The 14,354-nt window shown below is 35.8% G+C and overlaps 1 protein-coding gene across 2 annotated transcripts in view; it reads right to left on the bottom strand.

The window, feature by feature from the left end:
- LOC127844182 (atrial natriuretic peptide receptor 1-like) overlaps positions 1–12,947 on the bottom strand; it is an 87,804-nt gene extending 74,857 nt beyond the window's left edge. Inside the window, exons 1-3 of one of the 2 annotated variants that reach the window (XM_052374243.1) lie at positions 12,786–12,947; positions 9,396–9,861; positions 1,124–1,342 (exon numbers count right to left, since the gene is read on the bottom strand). In XM_052374243.1, coding sequence (XP_052230203.1) covers positions 1,124–1,342; positions 9,396–9,855 — 679 coding nt within the window. In that variant the 5' untranslated portion in view covers positions 9,856–9,861; positions 12,786–12,947. The remainder of the gene's footprint in view (positions 1–1,123; positions 1,343–9,395; positions 9,862–12,785) is intronic. The other variant, XM_052374244.1, reaches the window with a different exon arrangement.
- Positions 12,948–14,354: the final 1,407 nt, after the last annotated feature.

Raw genomic sequence — 14,354 nt, 5'->3', positions numbered from 1 at the left:
GATGATTAGGTTCATGCCCATCATGTATAGTACCACTGAGATGGTGCAGCCAGTTAAGTACTATCCTCTTCTCTTACCTCTGCCATGGCATTGTCTGGTCACCAATGGAGAATCGAAACTGTTTGCCATCAAAGTAGCCATTTATGATCCCCTGTATATGCTCTGGGATATGATAGTGCTTCATTGCTCCTTCAATTAGCTACTGTGGTATGGAGCCATAAGAGTTGGCAAGGTCTAACCAGACCATGCTTTGATCATTTATTCGTACATACTACAGCTCAAAGTTCATCCTGATGATAAAACCAAATTCCATATAAAAAAGGGTCAATAGCTGTGAGTTTGATAATTGCAACAAAGTTATTCTAAAGATAATTTATAAGTCCAAGGCCCGTAACTTTGCAAAATTCAATGGAACAGAGCAAAACTGAACTCGGTCATTTATGTTGAATCACCACCAAAAATCAGGTGAATATCAGGGGGAGGGGGCCCACCCATCCCGTAATTAATCTAAAGCGGTCTCTATTAAAGGGGCCTTTTCACATTTGGGGAAATTGACAAAATTGAAAAAGTTGTTTCAGATTCGCAAATTTTCGTTTTAGTTGTGATATTTGTGAGAAACAGGAATACTGAACATTTACAATGCTCTAAAATATGCATCTTCTGATGATTTAAAAAACTGAAAATTATAACGCGAAACAAATTAATAATTTGGGCAGTTCTGTTGTTGTCGGTATATTTTGTGAAACTACCAGGATTGCTTATATAAAGTATAAAATACTTGCATCATTGTCTCCGGAAGAATGGCCGAGTGGTCTTAGTAGAAGACTTTTTACTCCTGGACTCCAGGGGCCAGTGGATCAAGCCCTGCTGAGGGTTACCTTTTTTTCTTTGTTTTATTGTATTCTTGATTTTTACTAGAGCTTTTTATATCCAATGTTTACATTTATCAATATAAAGCATTTAATGACCAACTTCAAAAAATGCCAAAATCTGTGAAAAGGCCCCTTTATAGAAATTGTATTATTACAATCCAATTTTTTGGGAATATATGGCATGTACACATATATTTAATTATTAGCATTTTAGTCTACCGCTCAGTTCAATGTTTAGTAATATTGCTTACCTCGAGATCTGGTCGACGCCTCCTGTAGGTATCCATTGAGGTCATTGTCAGTGGCTGCGGTGGCATTAAACTCAATACTGAACGGGTTTGCAATGTCCGGCGTTTTTCGCAAGTCGTTCACGAGATTGTCGCCAGCAAGATTGAATATCGTCTGCGGGAAATCGTAAAGAATGGATGTGTGATTCCATTTGTAGTGGTGCAGGATGGCATTAATCGATTCTGAAATGGAAATTTTCCCAGTATAATATGTAGGCTGATAAAGTGAGCCTCGCTATGTAAAACAGGAAAAAGTGTTGTCCCTGATAAGCATGTCATCAGGAACGACACTTCGCCTTCACGTAATTTTAAGTTTAAAAGAAGTCTCTTCTAATCAAGATTCAACTTAAGGCCGAAAGTGTCATCCCTGATTAGACTGTGCGGACTGCACATGCTAATCTGGGACAACACACGTGTATTAAGTCTCAGCATGTTAACTTTTCGGTAAATCGTCGGATACATTGAAGTTCACAATGACACTAGAATAGTATTTCTATTTTTTCTGTGGTGGTGACGTCGATCTGCGCTTAGAAAGAGCAATATTTCCTTAGGAACGAGGTCAAAAACACAGGTTCAAACTTTTCGGCGGAGACAATCTAACTTTCCACGATTGCCCAAAATGACATCAACGAAACCACGTGGTATGACCCCACCTTAACATATCGCGAATCAAGCTGCATACTGGATAGAATAAATATAACATGCGCCTCTTCGATTTGAGGCATTTATTCCATGAAAAGTTTATGTGAGTATAAACTACGGTATTATATATTGATCCCGATAATATTCACTGAAACCATCCAAAACTCAGAAACGCTATATACATAATGTATTGTGTTTGCAAATAATTCAACACACTAAATGTAAGGCGGCTGACACTCATCAGGGTGGAGTAATGAACGCCTAGTCTGTCTCCTGTTGACTATTGATATATCGGAGGTTTCATTGAAATGATGTTGGTTTAAATCATATGCTGTGTGCTTGTCATATAATGCTGTGTGTTTGTGATGGTATGCTGTGTGTTTGTGATGGTATGCAGTTTGTTTGTGATGATATGCTGTGCGTTTTTGATGATATACTGTGTGTTAATCAAAGTCTGCTGTGTGTATTTGATGGTATCCTGTGTGTTTGTGATGATATGCTGTTTGTTTAAAATGTTATGCTATGTGTTTATGATGGCACGCTGTGTGTTTGAGATTGCATGCTCACGGTGCCTATACCACGTGACTTTTTAAGATCTGTGTGGGGAGTAAAATATCAACAAAAGCGCGACGCAGGTAAGATTTTTAAGGATTACTTTTTAAATATTTCACCATTTTTAATGGGATAAAGTGTAGAGCCCGCTCATTTATGAGACTTTTCTATAGGTATCATGATTTTATAAAACAAATAAGTAATTTTTCAGTAAAGTGCAACCGCGCGTTTGAACGGTTAGTAAAAGGTAGGATCAGTGTGGGGACATTATTTTATTTTGCCACAAAAACATCACATCTGGTGAAATTATGCAATAAACTTTATGGGCGGAGCTTACAATATATCATTTTGCATTCATTATCAGGTTTCTGTTATATATTTACGAAAAAAGGTTCAAGAAAAATGTTCTTACAGTAATATGATCTGTGTGGTATAGTTTTTAGAAGGATATGTGTGGTATACTGCTTTTAAGTTTTTCAGTTCTATTCAGTTGTTTAAAAAATGCTTGTCAACGATGTATTTGAAACTGGATTTTTAAATGCGATAGCATATATTACACATAATGGCTATACATTATTGTATTAAATTTCATTGCTATTTTGGTGCCAAACACTACTGTCACGTGAAGTAATGTATCGTTTATTATTTTAAAGGGATCTTTTCACGTTTTGGTAAATTGAAAAAATTTAAAAAAGTTGTTTCAGATTCGCAAATTTTCGTTTTAGTTATAATATTTGTGAGGAAACAGTAATACTGAACATTTACCATGGTCTAATATAGCCATTATATGCATCTTTTGACGATTTAAAATCCTGAAAATAATAAAGCGTTGCAACGCGAAACGAATGAATAATTTGGAGAGTTCTGTTGGTTTCGTTCAATTTTGTGAAACTACGAAGATTGCTTATATAAAGTATAAAATACGTCCTTCGTACATATTTGGCATTAATACCAACACATGGCGAATGATTGTCAAGATCTATACTGTGTAATAAACTAATGCAACTATATAAATTCCAAATGTAAGGAACATATCACAAAAACACATATATATGTTTCTTTTATGTCCATATTTTAATTTTTTGTAAATCATACCAGTTACCATCAACTTTAAATAACAACAAGATATAAAATAATGTCGACCATGTAACATTTTTTGCCGTTTAAAGTTTCTTCACAATGATGCAAGGCACTTTGAAATCGATGACAAATCAATGCGTCTGGTGGATTCTGTTTTATCAGTTTTTATTTCAACTTTGATTTTAAATCATACATATTACTCAGAAAAGAACGTGCCTTTGCTTTTTGTCAACCTGTGTTATATTTCAAACAATTTCCATTGCAGAATTTGTGTCCGAATGCAAAAACAAACGATTGTATACACTATCCGAAGAAATATAATAGAGGCATGGATGTGTACCGTATGATAATGCACGCTCATGCATACTTGAACATATTTAAAAATGTCAAATGTGTTCGTCTATCCCTAGTCTTATTGTTGGCAACAGTTTGCACTATCGTTTTGTCTCGCCCGCTCCCACCTTACACCTAGTGTCCCCTTCTGTATAGCATTCCTTTGTCGTGAAACTGTTTCCTCTTTTTTCTTCCCTTAACCATTTTCTGTTCACTAGTGTCAAATAGGTGGTAACTGAAATGAATCAATTTCTAAATAATAATAATAATAGATATACGACTACTACTTTTACTACTACCACTACTACTACTACTACTACTACTACTACTACTACTACTACTACTACTTCTACTACTACTACTACTACTACTACTACTACTACTACTACTACTACTACTACTACTACTACTACTACTACTACTACTACTACTACTTCTTACTACTACTACTACTACTACTACTACTACTACTACTACTACTACTACTACTACTACTACTACTACTACTACTACTACTACCAGTACTACTTCTACTACTACTACTACTACTACTACTACTACTACTACTACTACTACTACTACTACTACTACTACTATTACTACTATTACTACTACTACTACCAGTACTACTACTACTACTACTACTACTACTACTACTACTACTACTACTACTACTACTACTACTACTACTACTACTACTACTACTACTATTACTACTACTACTACTACTACGACTACTACTACTACTACTACTACTACTACTACTATTACTACTACTACTACCAGTACTACTACTACTACTACTACTACTACTACTACTACTACTACTACTACTACTACTACTACTACTACTACTACTGGTACTACTACTACTACTACTACTACTACTGGTACTACTACTACTGGTACTACTACTACTACTACTACTACTACTACTACTACTACTACTACTGGTACTACTACTGCTATTTGTAGTAGTAGTTAGTGTAGTAGTAGTAATAGTAGTAGTAGTAGTAGTAGTAGTAGTAGTAGTAGTAGTAGTAGTAGTAGTAGTAGTAGTAGTAGTAGTAGTAGTAGTAGTAGATGTAGAAGCAGAAGTAGTAGAAGTAGTAGTAGTAGTAGTAGTAGTAGTAGTAGTAGTAGTAGTAGTAGTAGTAGTAGTAGTAGTAGTAGTAGTAGAAGTGGTAGAAGTAGTTGTTGTTGTTGTATTAAAATAATTGAAATTAAATAAATAAATATATATATATATATATATATATATATATATATATATATATATATATATATATATATATATATATATATATATATATATATATATATTGTCGTTTTTTTTTTCAATTTATCCGTAAATTGTAGGAACACGGATACCACACAGATCCTTTTAAACACGTATACCACACAGATCATATTACTGTAAGAATATTTTTCACGAACTTTTTTTCGTAAATTTATAACAGAAACCTGAAAATGAATTTAAAATGATATATTGTAAGCTCCGCCCATAAAGTTTATTGCTTAATTTCACCAGAGGTGACGTTTCTGTGTCAAAATAAAATAATGTCCCCACACTGATCCTACCTTTTTCTAACCGTCCAAACGCGCGGTTGCACTTTACTTAAAAAATACTTATTTGTTTTATAAAATCATGATACCTATAGAAAACTCCCATGAATGAGCAGGCTCTCCACTTTATCCCATTAAAAATGGTGAAATATTTAAAAAGTACTCCTTAAAAATCTTACCTGCGTCGCGCTTTTGTTGATATTTTACTCCCCACACAGATCTTAAAAAGTCACGTGGTATAGGCACCGTGATGCTGTGAGTGTCATTGAAATGATCTGGGTTTAAATCATTTGATATGTTCTTATAATACTATGTTGTGTGCTTGCCATATTATGCTGTTTGTTTGTGATGTTATGTTGTGTGTTTGTGATGGTATGCTGTGTTTTTGTGATGGTATGCTGTGTGTTTGTTAGGATATGCTGTGTGTTTTTGATGATATGCAGTGTGTTAACCATAGTCTGCTGTGTGCATTGCATGGTATCCTGTGTGTTTGAAATAGTATGCTGTGTGTTTGTGATGGTACGCTGTGTGTTTTTGATGTTATGCTGTGAGCGTTATTGAAATGATGTGGGTTTAAATAATATGATATGTGCTTATAATACTATGCTGTGTGCTTGCCATAGTTTGGTGTGTGTATGTTATGGTGTGCTGTGTGTGTGATTGTATGCTGTGTGTTTGTGATGGTATGCGGCGTGTTTGTCATGGTATGCTAGGTGTTTATCATGGTATGCTATGTTTTCTATCATGGTATGCCGTGTGTTTGTTATGGTATGCCGTGTGTTTATCATGGTTTCCTGTGTGTTTGTTGTAGTATCCAGTGGGTTTGTCTAACATGATGTCATTTTCATTCGCTATGATGTAAGTTGGCGTTATTTTCATTTGGAACACTCGGTTCTAGTCAAAGATCTAATGGTTACGTCATACGTATGTCCGTCGGTTCGTTTGCGCGTATTTCCATCCGTTCGTGCGTCTGTCTGTTTATCTGTAAGTTTTTATGTCTATCTGTTTGTGTGTGTGTGTCTGTCTGTCTGTCTGTCTGTCTGCTTTGTCTGTCTGTCTGTATGTCTGTCTGTCTGTCCGTCCGTCCGCCCGTTCCTCTGTCCCTCCTTCAGTCCGTGGGTCATTTTTTCCGTATGTCAGTGCGTATGTCCGTCCGTCTGTATGTATGTCCGTATATCCGACAGACGAACAGAAACGGACGCTGGGAGGAACGGGCGGACATGCAGACGGAAAGACATATACCCGGACAGTCGAAATAAGGACACACGATCGGAGGCACGAACAAATGAGCGTACTGACATACGGACGGACAGTCAGAAAAACAGACAGACAAACAGACGTGACTCTCGGACACACGGGAAAAGGATACACAGACGAGCGGACAGATGGAAAAACGGACGTTCGGACCGAAGGACATGCGTATGACGTAACCATTAGTTATTTGACAAGAACCGAGTGTTCCGAATGAAAATAACTTACAACATAGCGAATGAAAATGACATCATGTTAGACAAACCCACAGGATACTAAGTTCAACAATCACACAGCATACCATGATAAACGCACAGCATACTATGCCATACACACCGCATACCATGACGAAAACATAGCATACCATGACAAACACACAGCATACCTTGACGAACACCTAGCATACCATCACAAACAAACAGCATACCATGACGAACACCTAGCATACCATTTCAAAACACAGCATACCATGAAAAACACACACACCATTAAATCACAAACACACAACATACCATCACATACACACAAAAAACAATGACAAGCACACAGCATAGTATTATAAGCACATATCATATGATTTAAACCCACATCATTTAAATGACATTCACAGCATACCATCACAAACACACAGCATACCATCACAAACACACAGCATACCATTTCAAACACACGGCATGCCATGACAAACACACAACAAACCATGACAGACACACAGCAGAATATGGTAACACACAGCATATCATCAAAAACACACAGCATAATATGGCAAGCACACAGCATACTCTTATAAACACATATCATATGGTTTAAACCCACATCATTTCAAAGAGATCTTCGATATATCAATAGTAAACAGGAGACAGACTAGGCGTTCCATAGTGGAGGATTACGTGACTTTGTGGGGTTCCCAATTAAACGTTCATGGATGTAACGGTAAGAGGTGCTTTTTTCAAATAACTTTTCTTAAGAATTTCTACTAGTGAATAAAAGACAGATTTTAATGCTGCTTATGGCAATGTTAAATACATCAGAATTTCTTTATTTAATAAGCCTGTGTTCTTGTTAAACAAGAGGCCCATTAGGGCCTGAATCGCTCTACTGCTATAAACACTGTGCAAGTTTGGAAAGAATAAGATGGAAACTGTGTACTTAATCGCGCAATCAAGGAGAATTTTCTCAAATTCAAGGGGAGATTATTGTGTACTTATTTCTCCGATACTGCTCATATTCAATAGGGTTCAAGTCCTCATTGGATATAAAGTTACTGTGCAAATTTGGAAATAATTGGATGAAAACAGTGGAATTAATTGCGTAAACAAGAGGAATTTCAAAATGTTCTCATATTCAAGGGGAAGTCATTCTGGACTTATTGCTTCGATATTGCTCTTTTTGAAAAAGGGTTCGAGTCCTCATTGATACAAAGACACTGTGCAAGCTTTCCAAGAATGGATGAAATTTATGGACTTTATCACATAAAAAAACTGAATTTTCATTTTTTTCTCAAATTCAAGGGGAGATAATTCTGGACTTATAACTCCGATATTGCTCATTTTCAATAGGGTTTGACTCAGTATTTAGATAAAGACACTGTGCAGGTTGGGAAATGATTGGATGAAAACTGTGGACTTTATTGCGTAAACAAGCCTTATTTCAAAATTTTCTCAAATTCAAGGGGAGATAATTCTGGACTTTTTTACTCTGATGTAACCCATTTTCAATAGGGTTCGAGTCATCATTAATATAAAGACACTGAAAAAGGTTGAAAAGAATCGGATAAACATTGTGGACTCGCGTAAACAAGAAAAAGTCTAACGCACGCACGCACGCACGGACTACGGAAACTACGCCATGACATAAGCTCTACAGGCCTTCGGCCAGTAGAGCTAAAAATCATTGTGTACTGCACGATTATGCTTCACGCAACGAGAAATTCTGTCACCGATTCCAGACGTATTCAATAATTTATTCTTATTCCTTAAGTTGTCGACACAAACTGCAAGAAAGACTGTCTTTTTTTGCACTAAAGATGTAAATGCAAATGTATTTCAATAACTTGAGATATTTGACAAAAAAAGTTCATAACGGTGTGTTTAAATTCTGTCCAGCCCGTGTGTAAACCACTGAAAACCCGATTGATTCTGCACCCTGTCATATGAATCACGTTGATACTGAAGTATGTGGTTTGCCACGGAGACGGATAACATGTTGCCAGCATTTTCAACGCAAATGTTAAGAATGAATAGATGACGATACATATATGTAGACTAGTTCTTTATAACAGCACGAATGAATTCATGTCGAGTTGGGTTCTAAGCTCGTCACAGAATGAAAAATACACTGTTCAAAACTTCAATTAAGTAAAAAAAATATACCTTAACATGTAGTTTTTTTATGTTTCTAAAGTATATTATCTCAAATAAAATAAATCATTGCATACTAGCGTTTGCAATAAAGGAAGAAAATTATTTGCGTAAACATGCGACGTTTTTGCTTTGAAAAAACAACAACATCACAACAGTGAGAATTATATATTTAAAACGTCCATCGTTGCTTTTTATGAATCAATGGATACATTGCGTTATTCCTATAGTTGCACGTATCCTGATTTTGATTTAAAGCTAAATGAACGAATGCTATCTTTGCCTTTTTCAAACCACGAACTTTTGTGCATGTAAAGTGTAAAGTGATATAATTAGCAATAATCCATCATTTATTGGTGTTATACAAATAGTAATAATGTGTTATCCAAATTTGAAGGTGCCCGCCTCCTTATCAACAAACATGAAAAACACAAAGCTGGTCTAGAACTTACTGGACAGTTTGGAGATGCTGTATGACAACATGGACAGAGTCTGGTACATATCGTTATTTGCCGGATTTCGGACGAGCAAATCACCGAGTCCAGTTACCATAGGAATTTTGTAAAACTCCGCTAATCTCGCAACGCCCATAAGGGACTCCGAGCAGGCCGGTCCGATAAAGGCGTCGACGCCTTTGCTATTCAGCAGCACGAAGTGACCAATGGTCAGTGACAGAGGACAGTTGCCTGGGTATGTATTGTAGAATAACGTCATGTTAACGCCCAGTTCTGAGCGAGCCTTTTCGACGGCGATTTCGATGGCCGGCCCAAAATGTCTTACGTCGAACGGATAATCAGACTTGCTCATTAGGAGTACACCCACCCTGACACTGACGCTAACCTGTCCATTGTTCAGTCCTATAAGGGATGCCGCAAGAAACATCACATCCGCCGTTAACCGCAGTGACGTCATTTCAATCTGCAATTATAACAAAATATCTGTATGACATGAACATTCACTGGCAGGTGCCATCTTCTTTGCAACATTGATAAAGTGCTGGTTCGCAAAAAGCCGCTAACATGATCGTTAAATATGATAGTCGCATCTCATTTTATCAAGATGCAGACAATAAATTAGACCCGGCGAAACTTCAGACGAGCTTAACTTACGCTTTAATTTGATATGTCGGAAACAAATACTTGTTAACTTTTATACAATTCTTGTAAGAAAATCGGTATTTAAGGGCTTAGATTTGTTAATTAAGTTTTTTACCGTTTACACTTATTACAGTTTTGTATAATACTTGTGTAAACGGTAAAAAAAACTTAATTAACCAATCTAAGCACTTAAATACCGATTGCCTGACAAGAACTGTATAAAAGTTAACAAGCATTCGTGTCCGACATACCAACTTGATGCGTTCGTACGACTCGGTTCTTTAAGCCTTCGCAAACAATGCAAATCTGCTGTCGGAATCCGAATAAAAATATTATCGAACCACGTGTTCGTTGTATGAAATACACTTTAATAAAAGATGAAGACACAATTGCACGTTTTAAATTGAACGTAATATTAATGGCACCGTCATTTCTCAAATTAAAATGTTTTTAATAACAAATATTAATTATAGGCTTCGCGTTATATGCATTATCAATCAAAGAATTGTCAGAATAAATCGATTACAAGAATAGATACTTACCTGCTTATTAAGAAACTGAACTGCGCGTCCAGTTTAATAAAAAATTCACTGAATTGCGCATTCAGTCAATGTAAGCCCACTGAATTACGCATCCAGTCAATATAAGTCCATAAATTGCGCATCCAGTCAATATGATTGCAGTGAATTGCGCACCCAGTCAATTTAAGTCCAGTGAATTGCGCATCCATTAAATAATAAGTCCAGTGAATTTCACATCCAATCAATATAATTCGAGTGAATTGAGCATCCAGTAAATATACGTCCAGTGAATTTCGCATTTAGTCAATATAAGTCCAGTGAATTGCGCATCCAGTCAATATAAGTGCAGTGAATTGCGCATCCAGTAAATATAAGTCCAGTGCATTGCGCATCCAGTCAATATAAGTCATGTAAATTGCGAGTCCAATCATTGTAAGTCCACTGAATTGCGCAGACAGTTAATCTGCAAAATCTACTCTGATACGGTCAAGTTCACTCATCAAGTTTCTTGAAGTCATATTTCTATAGTTCCTTTTTGTCTAGTAAGCTATGATTGGCAACTACAGGCAGTTAACGATATTGTGATAAATAAAAAGTAAGACAAGTGGTGTGTTGGTAATGTATTATCTTATTATTTATCGATATTTTGAGAGAAAAAATGTTGATTGAAACAGTTGTTTAGTGTGTTTTTAAATTCTAATTTACGTTATGACATTTCCTAGTTCATTATAGTCTTGAAATTTGTTCCATTTATATTAAAGCTACGTCTCAATATTGCCTCATGATACAGGTAAACAACAATTATTGATGTTGACGTACTAGCCAAATCACAATGACATAAAACCGCACACGAAACTTTTATTTAATACCTGGAAACGCTTACCTGACAATTCTTCTTAAAATCTTAGGAATTGTAGTAACTCCACAAGTTGTTCGCCTTACCTCGGGAATGCAGATTGCGCTCAAATCCGTAACGCAAATGTATTGCAACTATCGAAGGCGTCATTATCAAATTGAATGAGAAATATAATACGCATCCCATTAGGGTCTCATCCGATTTATTTCGATTTGAAATTCGTTACCAGTATTTATTATCAATGTGTTTATGATGCGCTTCAAAAAAGAATGCAAATAGAAAACACAATATTTTAAGAAAATATATTTATTTCGAGACACGCGATATTGTGTAAGCGATAGTTTTGTTCCATTTTCGAGCTAACTAAAGCACGACAGGTTATCACTTAAGGTACCTTTATTAGATGCATTTATTAACGAGCCACTGATATGGCGCTGAGAACCGCAAGCTTGTACATGAAGAAATCTACAGGGTGAGTAGGTTTGTTTCCAACATATTTCGCATTAGTTTAAAAACTGGGCGAATGTATTGCGACTAAGCGAAGATTCATCAATAAATGTACAGAAACTTACAATCGCAACTCATTTGAAAACGTTATGACCTTTAAAAGTATAGGCATGGTGGGCATTTAACAAAAAATGCTTCTTTTCGATTTCATAGATACATTTTATTTATCCAAAAGATAGGTATAATGGCACCACCTCATGTTCTTAGCGCCACCTCCTTGGCATTAGGCTAATCACATTTGGAGTGATGCAAAAGTATCGATTACATCGAAGAATGTATTGTTGATGAAGCAAATTGTAACATTTTGAGGCAATCTCTTAATGTCGTCATAGATTATTTACTCAACAAAATGATATATAACGCCTGTTTTGAGCCTTTGTGCATAGTCTGATGTTTTGCTTTGAAAGAAAACGATTCTGAGGTCATGAATCCTTGCCGCCACCATGAGACATTTGACAACCTGCAACTTGCCAAATTTGAACTTGTTCTCGGCCTTGACCTAGGCATTTGATGAATGGAAACGGGTTTTACACGCGACACATCACTTGCACATATGATTGCCATTTCTGCTAAATTATTTTAAAATTGCATGGTGAATGGCAAAGATACAGTCATAACAAGCTGTTATATAATAATAGTTTGCATTTTACCTAAACATTTGACCTTACTAACTGATGTAGTGAGTAGGGTGTTGGCATTTTTATAAAATGCAAACTACAAAAAGAATTCTTAAAATAACACTGCACTTAATGTCATTTTAAAACAATACTCAGCGTCGATGTATTAAGAGTTAAGTGTCGTTCATAAGAATAAGAGAACAGATCTGGATCTATGTATATGAAGAAAAGAATAGAAACAAACCTTTTTCAGCCGTTTCCATCAGATTCCGAACGGATTTGAATCAAGTCCGAGAACAGTTCCAGGAAAAATAACACAGTATGACGTATAATGGCGATGACGTTATTTGACATATTTTGTATCATAAATCGTCGCGTGGAATTCGACTTTGATTTTTATAAATGTTACGTCATAAGGTGAATTCCAAGGATTCGATTACGTCATAAAACAAGTTCCAAACTAGAGAGTAGAACTTACTTAGTGTTGCAGTAAGTAGATCATCCTAAGTGTCTTATTTTTACAGCTATTGCAGCTTGCTTTACGAATCATAATAATACAATTATGGTATTAATGAATTAAACTTATTTTGATAAACATATAATTTAACAGGTTTTCATGATCAAAGCTAGAAATTTTCTAATTCCATACAAGCAAAATCTTGCAATTCAGGAAATAACTAACGTATGACAAGGGATTTTTATTAGGGTAGATCTAAATCCGTGAAAAGTCGGACGTCTTTAAAAGTCGGACAGTTGACAGTAAAACACATAATAAACCATCCAATTACAGACTTGAAATCCCCAGTAACACGCAATTAGTGACACATAGCCATTCACTTTGAAAAATACATTTGTTCAGTATGTACATCGACACCATTTACATAAACACAACTATGACGTGGCACACACAGGCTTATGACGATGAACACATTGTTTCTACGAGGCGGGCAATTTGAATGCTAAGGTTTGTTCAGTGATTGTCATTGCGCAACGGCTAAACGATTGTATATTAATTAAGATATTGATTGTTTTATTGTTTAAGGAGATAATATTAATAGTTTTATGGAGAATATCGGAAAAAATAGTGTCTATTTGACCCATTTCAAAGTGTCCGAAATTTAACTACATATTTTGTATTGCAGTTAAAACTCTGACATGCGAAAAAAATGAAATAAGCGAGTCTCAACAGATCTCTATAATGTTAGATTTATATTCACGTATGCACAAGTTTTGTGTTCATATTCAGAACATAAAGTAACTTAAATGAATTTATTATTATTGTTATTAGTAGTAGTAGTAGAAGTAGTATCTAATAACAAGGAAATAGCAAATACACAAAAAAAACGAAGCCCCTTTGCATAAAGTTATCAATCAGGGCTAGTTATTAACTATAAATCTAAATACAGCAATAAGCATGTACATTTCGAAAACTTTATAATGAAATCAACACCGACTGCCCGGCTATCGCATTGGTTAGCACACTCGCTTATCACTCAGGCGATCCAGGTTCGATACCCACTCCCGGTGCATATGAGTTAGGTTGGTGGTCACCTGTTTTCCCCACAGCACAGGACCACCTCAAAATTAAATATATTTCAGTAAATAGTTAAAAATTTCATATATAATTCAAATTTTGTCCAAACCTTTGTGAGTCTAAAATCTAATTAGGTAGTTGTGCGGAAGGACCTAATAAACTTCGAAATACACACCGTCCCGCCCGCACGCCCGGACGCACGCACGCACGCAGGGCGTGTTTGTGCGCTTTGCAGATTAACATGATAAGTGTGATGTATTGTAATATACATGTACATTT

Source organism: Dreissena polymorpha, chromosome 9 (genome assembly GCF_020536995.1).
Source record: "Dreissena polymorpha isolate Duluth1 chromosome 9, UMN_Dpol_1.0, whole genome shotgun sequence".
Lineage (NCBI taxonomy): Eukaryota > Metazoa > Mollusca > Bivalvia > Myida > Dreissenidae > Dreissena > Dreissena polymorpha.
This window is presented reverse-complemented; position numbering and strand designations above follow the sequence as displayed.